General features: G+C 41.5%; 1 protein-coding gene across 2 annotated transcripts; it reads right to left on the bottom strand.

Moving 5' to 3' along the window:
* Nucleotides 1-537: 537 nt before the first annotated feature.
* Nucleotides 538-19519, bottom strand: PYM1 (PYM homolog 1, exon junction complex associated factor). 2 transcript variants are annotated; one of them, XM_015094804.4, is made up of 3 exons: nucleotides 18323-19519; nucleotides 3878-3971; nucleotides 538-3314 (listed from the first exon to the last, which is right to left on the bottom strand). In XM_015094804.4, the coding sequence occupies exons 1-3, from the start codon at nucleotides 18432-18434 to the stop codon at nucleotides 2831-2833; spliced, it is 690 nt and encodes a 229-aa protein (XP_014950290.1). In that variant the 5' UTR covers nucleotides 18435-19519; the 3' UTR covers nucleotides 538-2830. The 2 variants fall into 2 exon arrangements, with proteins under 2 accessions (XP_014950290.1, XP_012030170.1); XM_012174780.5 differs by having other exon boundaries at nucleotides 19483-19519.
* Between the last annotated feature and the right edge of the window lie 2445 nt (nucleotides 19520-21964).

The raw sequence follows: 21964 nt of genomic DNA, 5'->3' as shown, positions 1-21964 counted from the left end.
TAAAATCCACTTTTTGCTGCGTGTCATAATCCAATCAAGAAATGGTTAGCTGCTGTTATGTAGAATAAGAGAAGACAACACTTCAAAATGAATTTTCTTTTTTGAGTTGTGGTCAGCTCATGAGGCACCCACTTATTGAGCTTTTTCACCTTTCCAACTTGCTTCAAATGCCAAATGACCTTAGAATGATCTATATTGCATTCTTTGGCAACTTCTCATGTAGTTGTAAGAAGATCATCTTCGATAATCCTTTCATTTGGTTGTTGTCAACTTCTGATGGCCAGCCACTGCACTCCTCATCTTTGAGGCTCTCGTCTCCTTTGCAAAACTTCCTGAACCACCACTGCACTATACATTTGTTAGCAGTTCCTGGGCCAAATGTGTTGTTGATGTTGCAAGTTATCTTGCTGCTTCATAACCCATTTTGAACTAGAAAATTGCTCAAATTTGCTTTTTGTCTAATATCATTTCTATAGTCTAAAATATATATAAAATAAACAAGTAATAAGTCATTAGCAAAAATGTAACACATTAACATGATTATAATATAAACACATTTATTTAAGAATGTATTCTAATATCAAACAGTAAAGTTCAACAATGCAAAAACTACAATTAGTTTGCACTAAACTTAATACACTGTGCTCATAACTGCCTCTCTCCAAACTAGCCCAATGATTAAGATCCAACAAATAATCAAAATAAACTTTAATCAAACCTAAGATCCAGGATATTTAAAGGTTTATTGTGAGAAATCCTGTTGCAAAGCAAATAGTCTCTCCATAATAACAATTTTGAAAGTATAGGGACTTTCCTGGTTGCCTAGTGGTTAGGATTCCAGGCTTTCACTGTCATGGCCTGGGTTCAATCCCTGGTCAGGCAACTGAGATTTCACAAGCCATGGGGGCATGGCCCCCCAAAAAAATCTTAAAATATAGATTCCTCTATAACCTATGAACTTACAAATCATCAAACACCTACTTACAAGTTAATTAAATCTTATTTTAAATCTTTATAACTGTAGGGGCCTTATACAAGGGAACTTGGGCTTTTGGTCTCATACTGAGGTGGCCAATCAAGTTCTCATTAACCTCTCAGGTGTGCAAGGCACAAATTTTCCCTCATCTTCTGTTTTTCCATAAAGCTTATGGCTTCATTCATTCAGCCAAATATTTGAGAATTTACTATATTAGGCATTGGGATGCAACGATAATAAATACAAGCCTAATGCTCCAGGAGCGCATGATCTAATAAGGAGGAGAATGGCTAACAAGAAAATAAGTGTGACAGCATAATGTAATAAATGGCATTATAAACATAAAGGGTGGGGTGTTAAGGAAGGAAATTAAGACACCTAGAGGACTTCCCTGGTGGTCCAGTGATTAAGACTCTGGGTTTCCACTGCATGGGGTATGGACTTGGTTCCTGGTCAGGGACTTGGTTCCTGGTCAGGGAACTAAGATCCCGGATGCAAAAAAAAAAAAAAAAAAAAAGACCCCTAAATTAATATTTGAGGGAAACAGAAGTCTTCCCAGGGAAGATAACATTTAGGCAGAGATCCAAAGGTTAAGAAAGAATTGATTAAGGAGACGGGATCAGCAAGAGTATTCTTGGCAGAGGAACCATCAGGGACAAAGGACTAAGGCTCAGAGAGAATATGGCTCATTCAATGAACTGAAAATAGTTCAACAGAATTGAAGCCATTTGACCAGAGTTAAGGAATGGCAAGAAATAAGGCCAGATTGAGTGGGACCTTAACAGTTCAGCTACAAACTTTTGAACTCTTCAGATAGTTCATTAAGGCTGACTTCCCTTGTATTCTGGTAGTTGGCTAGAAAGATTGTGCTAAGTGACTGTGTGGAAATCAGAGGATACGTGAAAATTAAGTGACAGCTTAATTTAGGCTGTAAATTCCTCTTCTTGTTTGCCCCACAATGCCGTCTTGGGGTGGCATCTGATAAGGTAAAATTTCAAAAGAGCTGTCCTGGGACTTCCCTGGTGTTCCAGTGGTTAGGATTTGGTGCTTTCACTGCAGCGGCCCAAGCTCAATCCTTGACTGATGACTTTCAGAAATAAACAGGAAGGGAGATACTAGGGCTCCATTGCTAGGCAGCACAATAATGATAATACATGCAAATTAATATCAAATTAAATTTGTTCTAAGTTACATTTTATTATAACACCAATTTCTGTTCACTGACGTCTGAGCAAACATGGACAGAAATCAGTGTTGCTAATTTGGTGATACATGTAATTTTTTAAAAGCAAAAAGAACACTACTCTGAACACTTATCTTCCTGTGCCCAAATGAAGAAGATAAAACAACTACTAGAAGCTGAAAAGAAAAGAGACAAAGCAAGAGATGTTATCTACTTGAGTTTATTCTGTTCTTTTTAAAAAAAGGAAAAAAAAAAAAAAGAGGTGAGGGATGGAAGGGGAGATAACCCATAAACACTGTGAATAGGAACCAAGACTCCAAGACTTGGGTGTACTCCCCCACTCCTCAACCTCAGTTCTCCAAGAGACTCCCACCCACCCAATTTTCTTTTAAACAAGACACCCAAATCAGCAGCAAAGGTACCTGGGATAGTCACTGAGATCTTGAACACTGGGGATAGGAGGGAGAGAGAGAAGTCCAAAAAAACAGGAGTTAGGGGAAAAAGGGAAGGAATGAGGGAGAGGCTAGGCTCTGGAGGACGGAGTCGGGCCATGAGAAGTGGAAGTGAGCCAGTCCGGGGATACCCCTCCCGACTGCTGCTGCCCACGTTCCCCAGGACCCCAGAGAGCCCCACGGTTTGTTCTGCAGTCCATCCCCTAATCCCCGAAGGCCTCACAGGCCCAGCTCCAAGTCCTCAAGCTCCTCCTCCAATGCCCTCCTCCTCGCTAGCTTCTCCAGCTGCTCTTTGCTGGGCTGGCTGATTTCTCCAGCCTGGATCCGCTGCTGCAGCTCTTCCACCTGCCGAAGCTTCTTCTTTAGGTTCTTTATCTTCTTGGCCTTCTCAGTGGTGGTAGCTGAGTCGGATTGGTCTGAGGCGGCCGTAGGCACTGCCCGGGAGGCCTGTGGGGCACTGGGGACCTGAGCTGTCTCTCCCAGGGACACCTTCTCAAGAGTCCGGCTCAAGGCCTCCGCCTCCCCTTTCTCTTGCTGCTGCCGCCTCTTCTCCTTCCGCTTCAGGTTGCGTTTGGCGGTCTTGGAGAGCGCTGGCTCACCGCCTTCAGGCCTGGATGCGGAGATGGGGGCAGTGGCCTCTGGGCTCAGGCCGGGGGGCAATTCTGGTTTACTCTTGAAAAACTTCACATACTTGTTCTCATACCTGTGGGGAACAGTGTCAAAGAATCACTGACTTTTCGAGTCCTTTTCCCAACCTCATAATTTACATCAGCCTTTTCATTTTCCTGCTGCCTTCCTCTCCCTCCAAGCCCTCCCCAGCTTTCCTTAGCTCTGCAGAGTGGAGGATCCCTAGGTTTTGGTGGCTCAGATGGTAAGGCCTGCGATTCAGGAGACTCAGGTACGATCCCTGGGTCAGGATGATCCCCTGGAGAAGGGAATGACAATCCACCCCAGTATTCTTGCCTGGGAAATCCTATGGACAGAGGAGCCTGGTAAGCTACAATCCATGGGGTCGAAGAGTCAGACCGAGTGACTAACACACACATAGGTGCTAAAGCTCTGGATCTCTGAATGCTTTTACAGATTCTGCTGATCAGAAGCCCTAGAAACTGGACTAGTCAGTCATTTGCTTACTCATCCTTCACTCACCCCTGAATCCCAGCCCCCTCCTTCCATTTCTTAGGATCTTGGGACCAGGAAATTCACATGCTCTTTCTTGCTGTATGGGGCCCATTAAATACCCCCACCTCATGCCTAATCACTCACACTGGGACCTCCTCCTGGGGCACATAGCCTTCTTTCACCCTCCGCTGCTTTCGCCAGGTCCCGTCAGGTCGCTGTGTTGAGGCGATGTACTTGCCTGAAATGGGAGAATTAGGTTGGAGAGTTACTCTAATTTTCAAATAGCTCCCAAGATGAAAGAATGCATGAGTGCACAGTTTCCCCCAGTCCCTTCCACTAAATGCACCCAATAAGGCATTCTTTTCTCATAGCAACCTTTACTCTCTATTTACTGAGTGCCTATACATTGTATAATACTCCATTCCTGCCCTCAGGGAGTTTCTGTCTTTATAATCTAGTCGGCAAGATGCGGCAGACACAGAGGAAGTTTAAAAAAACACAAGCAACATGAGGACATCAAAAGACAGTACATGAATAAGAAGCCAGAAAGGGCAAAAACAAGAATCATAAGAGGGAGAAATAACCAGAGATGTTATAGAAAAGAAGTTTTACTAAGGTGGATGGTTAAAAACATTGGTCAACTTTCAGGAATCCATACTGTAGAAATAAAAGGGCCAGCACACAAGGCTATATGCAAAGGATGCTCACATTATAATAATGTTGCTACATTATTTAAATTAGCAAAAAGCTGAAAACAACTTAAATAGCCATCAGCAGATGAGTGACCAAATAGCTGAAGGTCATCCGCAGGATATAACACCATGTTATTAAAAAAAAAGTTAGATACAAATGAACTGACCTTGAATGGTATCCATGATATACTAAGTGAAAATGTAAGCTGCAGGATAATATGTAGAGATCCTCAAACTTTTTTCAGAATCTCCCATACACTCTTATTTTGTAATATTATACATTTCATGATGAAATTTGTTTTTAAATCATAGCCATTAATGTTATCAGAAAACTCTTTACTATGAAGCTCTTGTGCTCACAGTGGCAGATATACAAGTTTTCCAAAATTCTAATTTCCACTTGAAGGCTTGAATTTTATCATGGCAATAAGCATTGTCAGTTGATTTCCATGAAATGACAGGCTCACTTCTTTCATTTACAGGAAAATGCCTATCAGATACTCAGGTCTGAATTATAGTTTGTCAGTCTTTCTTCCAAGTAAAAACAGAGTTCCATGAAGAGGAAGCTTGTTCAGCTTGCAAGCTGGACAACTGTGCCAGTGCTATTCCTTGAGACACCACGTCACTTCAGGGGGCAGCAGTGTCTCATGCTTCCCTCCCATTTAAGTCACAGAGAACACTAAAAAGACGTAATTTTCAGTTATGAGTAAGTTCTAGGAATATCAGGCACAGCATGGTGGCTATAGGCAGCAAAGCTGAATTATATACTTGAAAGTTGCTGTGAAGAGTTTTCATGTTCTTATCATAAATCAATGAAATGGTAATTATGTGGGGTAAACGGTATGTTCAGTTCAGTCACTTAGGCGTGTCCAACTGTTCACTAACCTTATTGTGGTAAACCTTTCACAACATATGTAGTGTATCAAATCAAATCACTACATTGTACATCATAACATTGTACATAATGTTTTATGTCATACCTCAATAATGCTGGAAAAATAATAAAAAGGTGTATTTAAGGGCCAGCCAGGGTTTAATCAAATTAATAATTTTTAAACTTTCGAAATAAAAAAAATTTTTGGCCATGCCTCTGGGCATGTGGGTCTTAGTTTCCTGACCAGCGATCAAACCTGTGCCCACTACAGTGGAAGCGTGGAGTTTTACCACTGCACCGCCAGGCAAGTCCACAATTAATTTTTATTGCATCATCAAGGACATTCTTAAGTGAAACTGGCATTATTTATTATAAGCATGTAGCAGTGAAGAATACAGTAACTAGTACAATGTTGGTCCCGCCACCTTGATTAGTGGTAAAGGTCACAGTTTTACTCACGATTCCTTTTGTACCCTCAGTGCAAACACTTCAACCCAGTAAAAGAGGCAAATAGCATCTTACTATAGTATCAAAATAGCTGTGCTTGTAGACCTCTGGAAAGGGGCTTAGGGAATCCCCAAGGCTCCTGGACAACATTTGGAGAAGTGCTGGTGTAGAGGAGGCTCCCATTCTTGTTGGGGCAAGGACAGGCACTTAGAGGCCCTTATGGTTTGTGTACAGAGACAAAGGGAAAGGTGTGGAAGGACACATACCAAGATTATCAAGACCTTAATGCTGGTTACCTTAAGAGGGGCAACCTGGAAGAAGACGTGGTAGAAACTACTAACCTTTAATAACATAAGTTTCACAAACATATATTTATATCTTATGTTACATGTGTTTGTTTGTTTTACTATAACTTCTGTTTTAAAAAGGGGAGGCAAGAAAGTAAAAAAGATTAAAAAAATAAAAAGTCAAGTCTAGAGCCTCCCACATGGATTACACAGTGTTATCTGTGTTCATAATGCAAATATCATTAATAAACTAAAACCAAAAAATATGAATGAAAAAAGGGTAAGATTTGACAGGTAGGGGGGATGGGAGAAAGGACAAACATGAGCCAAGAAAGGCTGGATTGCGGGGACGGCCTGGAGTATGCAAGGAGCAGACAACAGAGGTGCACAGGAGAACCAGACAGCTCATGTTGGGGAATAATGCAAAGCCACGTCAAAAACTACAAATAGGGCCATGTCTTAGAAAGTCTTAAAAACAAGGTCAAGGAATTCGGAATTTATTGGTGAATGAAAGAGGGACACTGAGAACATCGCTTAGCTGCAACAGCTTAGAGACAAAAATAAAAACTCAATAAAGAGAAAACAGAGGCTCTACTGAGAGAGGACTGAGATTAGGGCTTTGGAGAAAGAATCAAACTAAAGCAAATGAAAACGGAAGGAGAAGAGATTCTAAACAGAATCCTATTCTAAAACAAAGTTTCCAACATGGCAGTGTACACGGCCTGGGCAGGAGATGGTGACTAGACCAGCCTGGCTGAATCAGGGCTGATGTAAAGTAAGTGAGAGAATGTTCAGACTTCGAAATGCCAGTTAAGGAGTTTAATATCTGGCACATGGCATGCATTCACCAAATAGCTATCAAATGAATGAATCTTTTATCCAATGCAGAGTTTTAGGGCAATTAATCTGGCATGATGAAAAGATGAATTGTTAAGGGAAAACATTGGAAACTGGAGAAATCAGTTAGGAAAAAAAGACTGCAATAATCCTGGCATGAGACAGAACTGGCTGAAAAAGGAAAGGAAGAGAATGATGCCAGATACATTATCAAAGAAACAACAGCACTTGGTAATTCACTGACTAGGGGAGGGGTAAAGAGTTTTAAAGTCAAAGACAACACACTTTGTTTCAGTAAAATCAATCTTGAAAATTTAGCATGAGGAAATAGTTCCAACTGGAAAAAACAATGAAAAAAGAGACAGTAATCGTGAAGCCATGGCAGTATTTATGAACAGCTAAAAATTAAAAACAAACCACATCTAGTTATATAGGAATGGTTTACAATACAGCCAGTAAAAAATGATAATTTTAATCATTAATATGATGTAATGGAATGTAAAACATATATATACTATGATTTCTAATATTAAATGTTAGAGTCATAAATTACAAAAAGAATGTGCTATATGCAAAGCTGTTTGGTGACTGGATTATAACTTTTCCTTTCAAAAATTCCCATTAATGCTGTTATATTGTGGGGTTTTAAAAATCTCATTTTGGGTTTCAGATCTAAACGGCTTAGAGAATAAGTACACAGAGGGTGAAATTATTTTTGACCAGGTGACTTATAAAGATTTTATGTAGGATAAAGCAACTTTGTGATCTTGGGAAGACAAGCAAGATTTAGACAGGTAGGGGTAGGGGTGTGGTTATGAGGAAAGAGAAGAAAGGGAAGTATCTCAGGCTTATGCTGCTAAGTCGCTTCAGTCACATCCAACTCTATGCGACCCCAGAGACGGCAGCCCACCAGGCTCCCCCATCCCTGGGATTCTCCAGGCAACATAAATAAAGGGACAAATTACTCTAGTCATTCACCTGCCTAAATTTCTTCCTGAATTCCTGTTTCCCTCAGCGTATTTGGATGGACATAAAACCACACACAAAAGCCTTCTTGACCCTGGTCCTGCTAGTCTCCAGGCTCTATGCTGCTCTGGCTACTGAAATAGTCACAAATCTCACCTGACTGTGTCTGTAATCTCTATGCTCTTCCTTTGGCGTGGAATAGACTTATCTTTATTCTTAATGACTGCTGGTCTTTAATTTTTATGGGCTCCAAAATCACTGCAGATGGTGACTGCAGCCATGAAATTAGGAGACACTTACTCCTTGGAAGGAAAGTTATGAACAACTTAGACAGCATATCAAAAAGCAGAGATATTACTTTGTCAACAAAGGTCCATCTAGTCAAGGCTATGGTTCTTCCAGTGGTCGTGTATGGATGTGAGAGTTGGACTATAAAGAAAGCTGAGTGCCAAAGAATTGATGCTTTTGAACTGTGGTGTTGGAGAAGACTCTTGAGAGTCCCTTGGACTGCAAGGAGATTCAACCAGTCCATCCTAAAGCAGATCAGTCCTGGGTGTTCATTGGAAGGACTGATGTTGAAGCTGAAACTCCAATACTGTGGCCACCTGATGCGAAAAGCTGACTCATTTGAAAAGACCCTGATGCTGGGAAAGACTGAGGGCAGGAGGAGAAGGGGATGACAGAGGATGAGATGGTTGGATGGCCTCACTGACTCAATGGATATGGGTTTGGGTGGACTCTGGGAGTTGGTGATGGACAGGGAGGCCTGTCGTGCTGCAGTTCATGGGGTTGCAAACAGTTGGAAATGACTGAGCGACTGAACTGAACTGGTCTTTAAAGGTCAAGTTCAAGTATAAACTCCTCAGTGAAGTCTCTCCTAACCTTTCCACCCCAAACCCATTTAGAAGTTGCCCTTTGTGCACCCACAGCACCTGTTTTGGCCTTTTATCAGGATCTAATGTTTAACATGATTGTTTGCTTGCTTGAGAGCAGAAACTTTGCCTTTGATCTTTGAAGCACAGGGCCTGAACCATGGAAGACTGTAATCAATTCAAATTAATGAATAAATAAATCTAAATATCATATTAGGGAACAGTAAGAATCCAGCATATTTTGGGCAAAAAACACATGTAATGGGAAAAGAGACTAGAAGTAAGTCAGAATATGAAAGATATCCACCTCTTCTTGAGCTTGAACTCAAGCTTCCTAATGTGAGAGAACAATGAAGGCCATTAAGGGAGTGGAGATGATCTGCTCAAAGCAGTGCTTTAAGAAGATTAACCTGAAAATGTGTAACATAAACTAAAGGCAGAGGGAAAAAAAAAAAACCAACAATAGTTTCAATGTGAGAAGACTTGATTTAAATGGTCTGTATGGATGTTGAAAAGAAAATGAAAGAGAAATTTATTATTAAGAGTAAGACGGGATCTGCCAAGACTGCCAACATTTGAATGAGAGGAAATCATTGCGCTACAGTGGATTTAATCTGGTGCTTTTCACGTTTTCTCGTATTTTTCACAACATATCTGTGGGTACACGAGCACACAGTAATAACATTCTTCACACATGGATTTTAAATGTTTATTGAATACCTGCTGTTGTAGCAGGCACTGTAACAGGAACTAGGGATACAACAATGAATAAATAAAGCAAGCAAGGGTCTTGCCTTCTTGTAGCATTCATTCTAACGAAAAAGAAAGGTAAAAGCACTAACTGCAATATCACTCTTGAATGTGGACAATTTGGAGGAGAACATAAACTACCGATATACAGAAAATCCAAAGGATAAGACAATTTTGTGAAAATGACTAATTCAACTCTAGGAAGGCAGTGTTTTTACATGGAATTAAGGAGAGACAGCTGGGGCTTCCCTTGTAGCTCAGTCGGTAAAGAATCTGCCTGCAGTGCAGGAGACCCAGGTTTGATCCCTGGGTCAGGAAGATCCCCTGGAGAAGGAAATGGCAACCCACTCCAATATTCTTGCCTGGAGAATCTCATGGACAGAGGAGCCTGGTGGGCTGCTGTCCATGGGGTCACAAAGAGTCAGGCATGACTGAGAAACTAACACACTAACATACAACATAAGGAGAGACAGCTAGAAACAGACTTTTTAAAGTAAACTGCATAGAGATTACAGGTGAAGGCATAAGACTAGTAAATATGGAATGTGAGAAAATATAGGGACAGAAACTTCTTGAACAGCCATCCTAACTGGAAACCCTTGGAGATACAAACAGCCCATTATCACAAAAGAGCACCTATTTTATGTTTTCTTTGGTTTCACTCTCTAGCCTTGATGGTATCCAAGTGAAGTGAGGTGAAAGTCACTCAGTCATGTCCGACTCTTTGCGACTCCACGGACTATACACAGTCCATGGAATTCTCTAGTTCAGAATACTGGAGTGGGTAGTCTTTCCCTTCTCCAGGGGATCTTCCAAAGGTACAGTCAAAAAGGAAGGAGAGATTTACAGATTCCTAAACCTAGAAATAAAAACCATGGGCAGAATATCAAGATTCTTAGGTAGAATCTTTTTTTTAAAGTACGTATTTACTTTTATTTATTTAATTTGGCTTTGTGGGTCTTAATTGTGGTATGTGGATCTACTTCCCTTATTAGGGATCAAACTCAGACCCCCTCCAGTGAAAGCGCAGAGTCTTAACCACTGAACTGCAAGATAGTTCCCTCAGGAGGCATCTTTGAGAGAACCAAAAACAAAGAGGTTAGACCCTGCTACTGTAAGAACTTTGTAAATTGTTATTTCCTCACATCTCTTGTTTTATAATCCTCAATCTGTTTGCTTAAATTGAAAAGGGCCTAGTTTTCAGGGGGGCAGGAAGACAGTGAAGATAAAACACAGGAAGGCTTGAAAGAACTCCAAGGGGTGACATGGAAGTGACTGTTAAAGGTGTGTTGAAGCCCTGATGCCTGCTTCAAAGTTAAGATCAGGGTTACAGATCTGAGCCTGAGGATGACCTCAGGGCCACCAATTATAAGATTCAGGTGTGGTTTCTAACATAGAATATTAAAAAAGAAGATCCAATTTGGAGAAGTGACCCCAGAAAAACAGTCCTGATTATTTTCCTCAAGAAAGAAAAGGTGTCAGCAACACCAGGAAGTAATCCTAGAAAAGAAAGACTGGGACAGTACTATTCCATGGAGACCAAGAGTCTGAAGTTAGGCCAGGTGATTAACAGTATTAAATACTACAAAGGGATTAAGGAAAAGGAGAACTGAGAAGAAAAAGGTTATTGATTTTGGCAATTTGGAAATCCCTAATTATGTTCAAGAATACAACTTCAGAAAAGTAAAGTGGTCAGAAGCCAGACTACAAATTAATTAAATGCAGTAAACATTTATTGAAAGCCTATGAGAAAAATCCTCTACTAATGCAACGGAAATTATCAAGATCAGTAAATCGGCCCCCGCTTTCAAGAAATTTACAGTTTAAGTAAGAAGCGTGGACAAGTTAGGTAAACAAAGAATAAGATAAAAATATAAATGTCTTGGGACTTCCCTGGAGGTCTAGTGGTTAAGACTCCACTCTCCCAAGCAGGGGTCATGGATTTGATCTCTGGTTGGGGAACTAAGATCCTGTATGCTGCATGGTTCTGCCAAAAATATATAGATATAGATATATATGAATGTTTTAGGTATCCTTAAGAGACACTGATACACACTAATACGAGATTTCAAGAGAATAAATAACCACACCCTATTTGATGGGGGAAGGTGACACGAAATTAGGAAAAACTCAGGGACTTGACCTCAAAGACTATGTAACAGTAGTAAATAATAACAATAGTAAATCAGTGGCTGATATTTGTGTAGGCAGAGAAAGAAAGGGCATTCTAAGAATAATAAGAAGCAAAACTATGGCAGTGTAGGAACTTCTCTGGTGGTCTAGTGGCTAATACTCTATACTCTCAATGCAGAGGACACAAGTTTGATCCCTGCTCAGGGAAACAGATCCCACATGCCATACCTAAGAGTCTGAACGCCACAACCAAGAGCTAGTGCAGCCAAATAAACAAACATGAGTAAATAAATAAAAGAACCTTTCAGAAGCAACACAATTTTTTTCAAATATTTATTTATCTGACAGAGCTGGATCTTAGCTGTGGCATGTAGGATCTAGTTCACTGACCAGGGATCAAACACAGGACCCCTCCATTGGAAACTCGAATTGTTAGCCTTTGGACAACAAGGGAACTCCCAAAAACAATTTAAAAAAAAATGATGGCACTGCAAAACTCACAGTATGTTGAAAACAATTAGGAAAGAACATTAATAAGTAGCCATAACACACCAGGAATTTTACATATTCCTGGTGATTCTAGACAATAGGTAGATTATCATCATCTACAGCTGAGGAAACAAAGTCTTCAAGAGATCAAAGATATGATTAAGATCACAAAGGTAGCATGTATTAATATGTGCAATCTGAACTACTTACATATCAGCACACTGCTATTTCCCTTGCTTTATACCATACTGCCCAGTTTCACTGGAGGATTTAAGCAGAGACATAGTATGTGATGGGCTTTCCTTGTGGTTCAGCTGGTAAAGAATCTGCCTGCAATGCGGGAGACCTGGGTTCAATCCCTGGGTTGGGAAGATCCCCTGGAGAAGGGAAAGGTTACCCACTCCAGTATTCTGGCCTGGAGAATTCCATGGACAGTCCATGGGGTCATAAAGAGTTGGACACGACTGAGCGACTTTCACAATAATCGTATGTGATGATACTGTATTGAAAAGTGGTTTGTAAAAAAAAAAAAAAAAAAGAAAAGTGGTTTGTGCTCATACTAGAGAGGAGTATCTTTAATGTAAGAGCAAATAGGCTGTATGTTAATTTGATAGCCAATTCCAAAAAGATAATAGCAGCTACCCTTTATTGAGTGTTTGCTTCATGCCAATTAATATAAACATTCAGTATTTGTATTAATTTGCCCAAAGTTACAATGTCAGTAAACTGCAGAATTCAAATCCAGGCTGTGGGTTTCGAAGGCTGCTTTATACACTACTATTGTGTATTGTTGTTATAAGTGAAAAAGAATACCAGAGAGTTCAACCTCACTAGTAATCAAAGGAAATAAAAATTAAAACAATAAAATATTATTTTAATCTATCAAAACAGTAGAATTTTTAAAGATGAGAATTCCAATGTAGTCAAACAAGTGCTAAAACCTGTATTTTCACATATTGTCAATGGTAAAATCCTTTAGAAAGCAATCTAAGCAAGAGAATAAGGTAGTCCTAACATTTAGCAGCATTTCCAAAAAATATTGTTATATAAAAACACTACTTCTGTAAGATATTAACAAGGGTTACCCCCCCAAATTTGTTAAGTTTGAGAAATTCTGGGTTAAACACAGGAAAAAAATTTTTTTTGTTCTTATCAACAAAGACTTAAACACATGTTCTTATTCATGTGAATATTCTGATGGGAATATGGTTTACAGTATTTCCTAAATTTATTTGACCACAGGAACCTTATTTTTATTTTAGCCTTTTATTTTATAGCACATCTCATAGGACTACTAAGTGTTCTGAGAGTTACATCCTGGAAAGCACAGCCATTCAGCATGATCCAAATTACGTTAAACAGATAATGCTATATATGTGCATAGAAAGAAAAACTAAAAGGAAACATTAACTGTAGTCATCTTTGGGCTCTGGAATTACCAAACATGCATGTAACTTATACTTTACACTAGTTATGAAAATATTTTCCAAGTTTTCTATAATCAATATGAATTTCATAATTAATTAAAAATAAATAAAAGTTTGTACCCTCCAATCCAGTAAGTCTGAGAAATCTATCCTGAGAAGAAATCCTAAATGCAGACAAAAACATTCATTGACTTTTTGTAACAAAAATTCTAGAAACAATCTGGAAGTCCAATAACAGAAAAAAGGTAAGAGAGGGTGCATGCTCAAACAATAAAACACTCTGCCAGTATTTTAAAAGATGTTTACAAAGAGTTTTTAATAGCAAGGAAAAATATTTTGTCATGAGGTTAAATGAAAAGGCAACATATAAAAACGTAAATACCGTCTGATTAAAAATGTTCTTAAAGTGCACAGAAAAATAAAGATCAGAAGGGTATATGCCAAATTTAACAGTCGACAAATTATACTGAACAAACATTACATAATTAAATTGCACTTGAGCAGTAATCTGGTAACAGTGTGTCAAACTGGAACAGAGAGACAGAGGTAGAACAACTATTTAGGAGGTCATGGCAATATCTGCAGGATAAAGGAAACTAGAATTTTATCAGGCAGTTAGATTGACTCAAGTACTCTGCTTGATACTTTGCACATATAATTTATTCTAAACCAAATCTTTACATAACAGTAACAATCACAGAACCATGTCTTAGGTACTGTCCATGTGCTTCCTTAGGACTTAGGTACTTTCTTAGGACTTCCCTGGTGGCTCAGATGGTAAGTAAAGCATCTGCCTACAGTGTGGGAGACCTGGGTTTGATCCCTGGGTCAGGAAGATCCCCTGGAGAAGGAAATGGCAATCCACTCCAGTACTCTTGCCTGGAAAATCCCATGGACAGAAGAAAGTGGTCACAAAGAGTCAGACATGACTGAGCAACTTCACTTTGTTTCTTTTCTATGTGCTAGACATGTACGTTAATTCATTTAAATTTTAATTAATTCTCACAATAATCCTATAATGTAAGAGTTACTATTCCTATTTCATTGATAAGAAAACTAAGTCTTGGATTCCCTAGGCCTAGAATTCCCAAGCCATATCGCCAACCAATATTGAAGATGGAGTAACCGTAACGGCAGCAGGAGAAAACTGATACTTTGATGGGGGGGGGGGGGGGGGGGGGGGGGGGGGATTGAAAGACAATGCGAAAATAACACCCCAGTTACATTTGTTGATAATAACAAAAACATCTAGTGTTCTGATCTTGGTTTCCTACATCATTCTTCAGTAAAAAGAACAAGGGCTCCTTGGAGAAATGGACGAGTTTAGTTCTGGGACAGGAAATATACAAGATGAGCCTGGAGCACCTTCTAGTGTCAAAAAGGAAGCACTAAAAAACAACAAAAACAAAAACAAAAAACCCAAAACAACAAAAACCTACACTGATGAGGGTATGTCAAAGGGACACAGGGCCAACTAAAAGAGCTCTCAATGTTCAAAGCTGGAAAATCTGAACAGTAAAATAAGTAAAATTACCCAAAGTCCATATCGATACAAATAAATTCAGTTCAGTTCAGTCACTCAGTTGTGTCTGACTCTTTGCAACTCCATGGACTGCAACATGCCAGGCTTTCCTGTCCATCAATAATATTGAATAAATGTATCGTGGAGAAGAGAAAAATCTGTGCAAATGAATTCCAAACAATGGGTATAAATATTACATTCTTAAAGAAGAATAACTCTTTAAGTGTGGAATGTGGATAGTGACTTTCTTCTGAAGAGTACAAAACAAAAAGGAGAAGGGGAAAAAAAACTTCACAGTGGAGAAATCTTACAAACACCACCTCCAGCAGATGATGGTAAAAAAAAAATCTATGTGATACTATGTAACTTCAATATAATGAAAATGTCACTTTACTTCTATGGTCCTTCCCTAAAAAGCACTTCAGTTCAGTTCAGTCGCTCAGTCGTGTCCAACTCTGCGACCCCATGAATCGCAGCACGCCAGGCCTCCCTGTCTATCACCAACTCCTGGAGTTACTTAATCCCAATCTGATCATGAGAAAAACATCAAATTCCTACAGAGGGGATCCTACAAAAATACCTGATCAATACTCCTCAAAACTGTCAAGGTCATCAAAAACAAGGAAAGTCTCAGAATCTCTCAGAGTTGAAGGTGACATGAGAACTAAATCTAATAAGGGATCCTGGAACAGGAAAAAAGAAAAAAAAAGGTAAAAACTGAGAAAATCTGAATAATGTATGGACCTTAGTTTATAACACTTCCCTGGTAGCTCAGATGGTAAAGAATCTGCCTGCAATGCAGGAGACCCCAGTTTGATTCCTGGGTTGGGAAGATCCGCTGGAGAAGGGATAGGCTACCCATGCCAGTATTCTTGGGCTTCCCTGGTGGCTCAGCTGATGAAGAATCTGCCTGCAATGCACGAAACCTGGGTTCGATCCATGGGTTTGAATACTGGTTTATTAATTGCAATAATAATCTCATACTAAAGTATGATGTTAATAAGGGGGAAACTGAGTTTAAGGTATATGGGAATTGTCTCTATCATTTTCTCAATTTTTCTATAAATCTAAAACTGTTCTAAAAAATAGTCTATTTAAAATTTAAAAAGGGAGAAATAAAGAGAGAAATGATGCAATAAGTTCATCTTAGGTTGGCTAGAACAATGGTGCCTTTAGCAGAAATAAGGAAGGAAAAACTGCTAATGATTTTGGTCAGACTGGATTTTAGGTGTGACAGTATATCCAAGAATAAAAGCTACTCACCAAACAATTAGAAAAGGGAACTGACAACTCAGGAGAGAAGCAGGTGCTAGAAAGAAGCCATTGTAAAGACTTAAGGAACAGGGAATTTCCTGGCAGGCCAGTGGTTAGGAGATTCATTCAGTACTTTCACTGCTGTGACTTGGGTTCAATCCCTGGTCAGAGAACTAAGATTCCGAAAGCCATGAGGCCAAAAAAGAAAAAAAAATGTTAAGGAACAAGTAAGCAGTAAGGAAATGGAAATAGTATGTGTGAACCTGATATTCAAATCAAGCTATGAACAGGAAGGAAATGGAAATAACAGACCTTAACTTCTCAATGAAATAGAAAGTGAGGCCAGTTGCCACAGGGAGAAGGGAAAGTCACAAAGCTGAGAAAGGTAGGGAAAATAGCCATGTTAGGATGTAAGCATATGGAGAAAGAAGAACTGGATGCAACTTCCCTGGTGACCCAGTCGCTAAGACTCTGTTCCTAAGGCAGAAGGCTCAGGTTTGATCCCTGGTCGGGAAACTAGACCCCACACGCTGCCACTAAGAGTCTGCATGCTGCAACTAAAGATTCTGCATGCCACAACTAGAGACTCAGAGCAGCCAAATAAATTAAAAAAAAATTTTTTTAATAGAAGAATTGGAGAAAATCCATGACCTTGACAGAAGTTAACATTGTTATATTATACCAAATGTTCTGCAGTCCATGCCTTTTCTCTAGCCATGCGCTATGGCCTAGAAGCAGAAGCCAAGAAAAAAGTTGGTGGGTGTGATTCAAGAGAACAGAAGTGCTTGCTTAGTACAGAAGATCAAAATGAATGAAGAAAGCAATGAGGATAGTGACTGGTCACAGAGGTCCAGCAGGCCAGCATCAAAAGTAGTCATAACGGGGATTTCCCTGGTGGCGCAGTGGATAAAAATCCATCTGCCAATTCGAGGGACACCAGTTGGATCCCTGGTCCAGGAAAATTCCACATGATGCCCAACAACGAAGTGCATGTGCCACAACTACAGAGCCCGAGTGCTGCCAAACGCTGAAGCCTGTGCAATAGAGCCTGTGTTCTACCACAAAGAGAAGCCAAGCACCACAAGAGTAGCCCCTGCTCCCCACAACTAGAGAAAGCCCATGTGCAGCAACAAAGACCCAGCTCAATCAAAAATTAATTTTTTAAAAACTAAAAAAAAAGAAATAGTAGTCATAAAGGTGCTGGTAGACTCAATGAAATGAAATGGAAAACAGGTCAAGGACCAGAGAAACTAAAGAGGGCAAAAAGCTGATTCTATGGGTGTGTGGAAGTAAAAAAGATGACTAAGGAAGTTAAAATAAGTGATGGGGAGCCCTGTCACTGGTGGTGTTCTGTGTAGTAGGATATGTAGTAGGTCCAGATTGCAGTGGTTCTGATGTGTAGCTGGCTTGAAAATTCAAAGGAAAATCAACAATCTCACATTGAGGAATTATAAAAGTATTGCAGGGACTTCCCTGTTGGTCTAGGGGTTAAAAGTCCACCTTGCAATGCAGAGGACACAGGTTCAATCCCTGGTAGGGGAACTAAGACCACACATGCCCTAGGGCAACTAAGTCTGCATGACCCAACAGAAGATTCCACGTGACACAACAAAAATCCCCTGTGTGGATGCAGCCAAATAAATAATAAATATGTATCTATAAGTATTCCATAGATGCTGAGTGGAGACACTGAGAAACAGAATGAAATGATATGATACATCTTGTCCGTGGATGTTGGACCTTAAGTTTTAGAGAAAATGCTACAATTGCATGGCAACATCTTCCAGGAGAATTACAGTGACAGTGGTAGATCGATGATCTGGAAGCAGCAAGGGAAAGCAAAAGAGCAGTGTGATTCCTTCTCTTCTACACGGTCACATGAGAACAGAAGATACCTCTTGGGAGGGTAAGGTGAGATGTCATATCTGAATTTTCATTAAATCAGTTTAAAGAAAACAGTTAATAAGTAGAGATGTACTGGACAATGAGTAATATTTTCAAAAACCACATCAAGAGAGGCAAATTGAAGAAGTACCTACTATGTAGAGAGCAAGAGAAGTTGTAGCACTTTGAAAGGTGATGTTGCAGAGAAGTAGCAGAGACTTGGGTTGTCATTAGATACCATATGAGAGGTGGGTTGAGAAGTAACATGGAAAACAAGAAAAGCAAGAGGCATAAAAGGTATATTTTAAAACGGACTGCATGGACCAAAGTACACACACACACACACACACTTCTATAGAATACAAATACACAATAAGGACTACAAAAAACAGTAACGCCTTGCCTTGCACAGCATTTTATAAATCGCTTTCACATACAGTATCTTATTCGACTGTCACTGAATAGATATGCACATTTTTCCTAAAGATGAGAAAATTAGGATGGGGCATAGCCAAAACGAAAATCTTGATTCCCAGTTTTCAACATATCAGCCTCACATACACAGCAGACACTTCAGCAGCTTGGAAAATCTTCTCTGACTAGAAGAAATAGTGGGTTCTATAAACTTGTCAGAGGACTTGAGAGGCCATCAGACACCTTCTCGTTTACCTTCTACCACCTCAGATCCCTCAACTCTTATCACCATCACCAGAGAAGGTACCGAAGGGTGACAGGTGGTGTTATCAAGGAGAGAACTCCAGCTGAAAGTTCTATTAGGTTCCTCTTCTCCTCACACCTCTGGACCTCAATGAACCAACAATTAAGATGAGTTAGAGTGGAAAAAGAACTATGTAGCAATGAGGAGGTCTCCAACAGATACAGCTTTGATAAATAGTATTTAAATGGGGCTCCGGTAGGGTAGAAAGCAGGTACACTGAGAGATGGGGGAGGGGAAAAGGGGGGGGATCAAGAATTGGAGGGAATTGAGAGTGGAGGCGCCCCCAAGGCTGAAGAACCCCAAAGAGATATGGGATTTCCAAGCGCTGGAGAAAAGCTAAGGGTTCGTGAGGGTCCTGGATCAAGGACCAGCATTGAAGGACCCCAGGGCTTGGGTGACCGGAAGCGGAGACCCCCCAAACAAGAGACCAGAAGGGGGCGCAGGTGACACCCCGTAGGAGAGAATGAATGGGGAAGGCGGTCCGGAGGGCGGGGCAAAGGAGGGGCCCCGGGATGGGCGGGGCACAGACCCCTTTCTAAGTCCGAACCCCTGCCCCGAGAGCCATGGGAGAAGCGGCTCCGCGACTCCCGCACTCACCGCCGGTCTCGTCAGTTACATAGGGAGTCGCCATCTTGAAAACGCAAACCACTTCCGGCGTGAGCGGGCTGGGGTCCCGCCCCCCTCCCCACCGGAAGTGGAGTCCAGATCGTAACAAGCCACCATTTTAGTCTTAAAGGGAGAGTACACCATTTGGTGGACAGACGTGAAGGAGGCGTAAAGAAGCTGAAGACTAAAATAAAATAAGAGCCATAGCCTCTTTTACTGCCATTGATACCAGTATTGAGCGCCTGCTGCGTGTATAGCAGTTCTCTAGGCGCCGAGAGAAGTTCCGAGGCATAGCCCCTATCCTCACCGGCACTCTTCGTCTGTCTAGGACCTGCGGGAGAAAAGGGGGCAAGGCCCACCTGCATCCAGAAGGCGGGGGAGAGGGAAGGCTAGTAAATGAGGAAAAGAAGGTTATTCATGTCCTGGCCTGCGCCCAGGTTCCAGAGCCGCTTGGGGATACGGGGCGGGGCAGGCAAACTCCGGGAACGCACTGGGGCGCACCAGTGTTGGGGGCGAACGCAAGACCCCAACTGACCCTCTCTTAGAAGGTGGGGAGGTAGAAATCGCGCGCCGATTGCCCTTGGCCGCTCAGCTCAACCCTCCCGAGAGAGACGCGCGAGAGAGACGTGCAAGGCCGAAGGCGCTGCCTGTCGGTCATTTATCCCCGCAGCTACAGGGTTGCCGGCGACTTCTACGGCTGAGAAGGCGCGGTGGGCGGGCGGGGCGGATAGCCCCGGCCTGGCCCTGCCCCTGGGGCGGCCCCAGGGACTCGGGCGGTGAAGTGACGACGGCCCAAGTTTGCTCTGGCCTTCGACCCGGGAGCCTCCTCGGGCTCGCCCCAGGGTCAGAGGGTGAGATGAAGGCTGCTGGGCGGACCCAATTAGTATTCTAATTAAGCTCGGCCAAGTCTCAGCGCTCTGGGGATCCAAATCCGGGCAAAACGCCAATAACCTGAGCCGCACGGTCACTCCCTTTGCAGCCCTGCTCTGCCCCGTGTCTCCCTTTTTAGAGGAACCCAAATGTTCTCCCTCCCCCGCTTTTTTCGGCAGCTCTTGTTCCTTCAGGGCCAAGTCCTGCTAAACTCGTTTCCCCCGCAGCTTGGGAGGGGCCGGCTACAGGTTCCTCTCCTCTCCTCAGGTGTCTGCCCTGCCTTCCCCCATCCCCCCGCCCCGTGTTGTTTTTTCCTCATCAACAGTTTTATCTTCTTCCAAATCCCCACTTTGGTCTAGGTTAATGTCCTACAGAAAAAGTGACCACCTCCAACACTAGGCTGCATGTCCCACTTTAAAAAAAAAAAAAAAAAAACAAACCCTGCTGACAGCAATGGCTGGCTGGGAATTTACTAAAGCTTTGAAATGAAGCTTCAGAAGTTTTATGGGGTCACAGCTTGCCTTCTCTCCCGTACTCCACCTTCCTGACTTCCACCAGAGGCCCAGCTCAGAAAATCTCAAAAAGACTCGTGTAAAAACTGATATGCATTCAATACAGAGTCATTGCAAGTGTTCTAACACTGCCATCCTTAACCCTTCGCCCTTCTTTCACCAATCGTTCTTCAGCCCTGATGGATCTCCTTTCCATAATCCTGTTACTAATGATTAAAGGTAAGAGGGAGATGAAGTCTCTAACAACTAGAGGAATGCATTGTTCCTGCCTGTACTATCTGAGGTACTTTCTGCAAGAATCAGTCCTAAAGTGGCTCCAGTTGACCACCCAACCCTAGGCCCCCCACTGTGCCCTCAGACATCCTGTCTCAGCTCTGGGGCTGACAGGAAGTGAAACTCAATTTTCTGCACAGCAGACCTGCCTGGGACCCAGCCCTGAGCCCCGGATGTGCCACCTCCCCCCTCCACCCCAGGAGGAAGAGGAGAACGAAGAGGCTGGGGAGAACAAGGCTGTTGTTTTTTCCTTTCCCTTTGTTCTTTGTGGTTTCTTTCTTTCTGATTTTTATGATGTGGTTGATTAAAGAAATGAGCACCTGGAACTGTAGGCATTAGAAGCCTCCTCCTTAGATGTTTCTTGGCCTTTCTTCCTCTCACCCCCGCCAGTAAGTTACTGAGGTATGATGGAGCACAGATCTTGAAGAAGACTCAAGCCCAGAGTATAATTGATTCCATCTTATTCCTTATTAGAGGCATCATCTCATGCCCCACTTTGAAGTCTCAAAAAAAGTCTTAAAGGGAATATCTTTAACTTCATGTAGGAACATAGCTGAGCATGAGAAAGTGAAAAACACACGTTGTACATAGGGTGGTAGCACTACAAATGTTATTTGTGAGGAAAGCTGAGTTTCTTGAGGATTAGTATCATACCAAGATTTCTAAGTGAGGGGCTTAGGAGAATAAAACTGATTGGAAGAGGGGCTATGGGAGCCTGTTCTTACATCATTCAGGATGGCTTACACACATACCCATACTCTTTGGTGCAGTCCCTAAGCTGGGCTATCTATGTCTTTGGCCGTTCTGCAAAACAAAGT

This window comes from Ovis aries, chromosome 3 (genome assembly GCF_016772045.2).
Source record: "Ovis aries strain OAR_USU_Benz2616 breed Rambouillet chromosome 3, ARS-UI_Ramb_v3.0, whole genome shotgun sequence".
NCBI classification, from domain to species: domain Eukaryota; kingdom Metazoa; phylum Chordata; class Mammalia; order Artiodactyla; family Bovidae; genus Ovis; species Ovis aries.
Note: the sequence above shows the minus strand (reverse complement) of the source record. Positions and strands in the feature narration are given on the sequence as shown.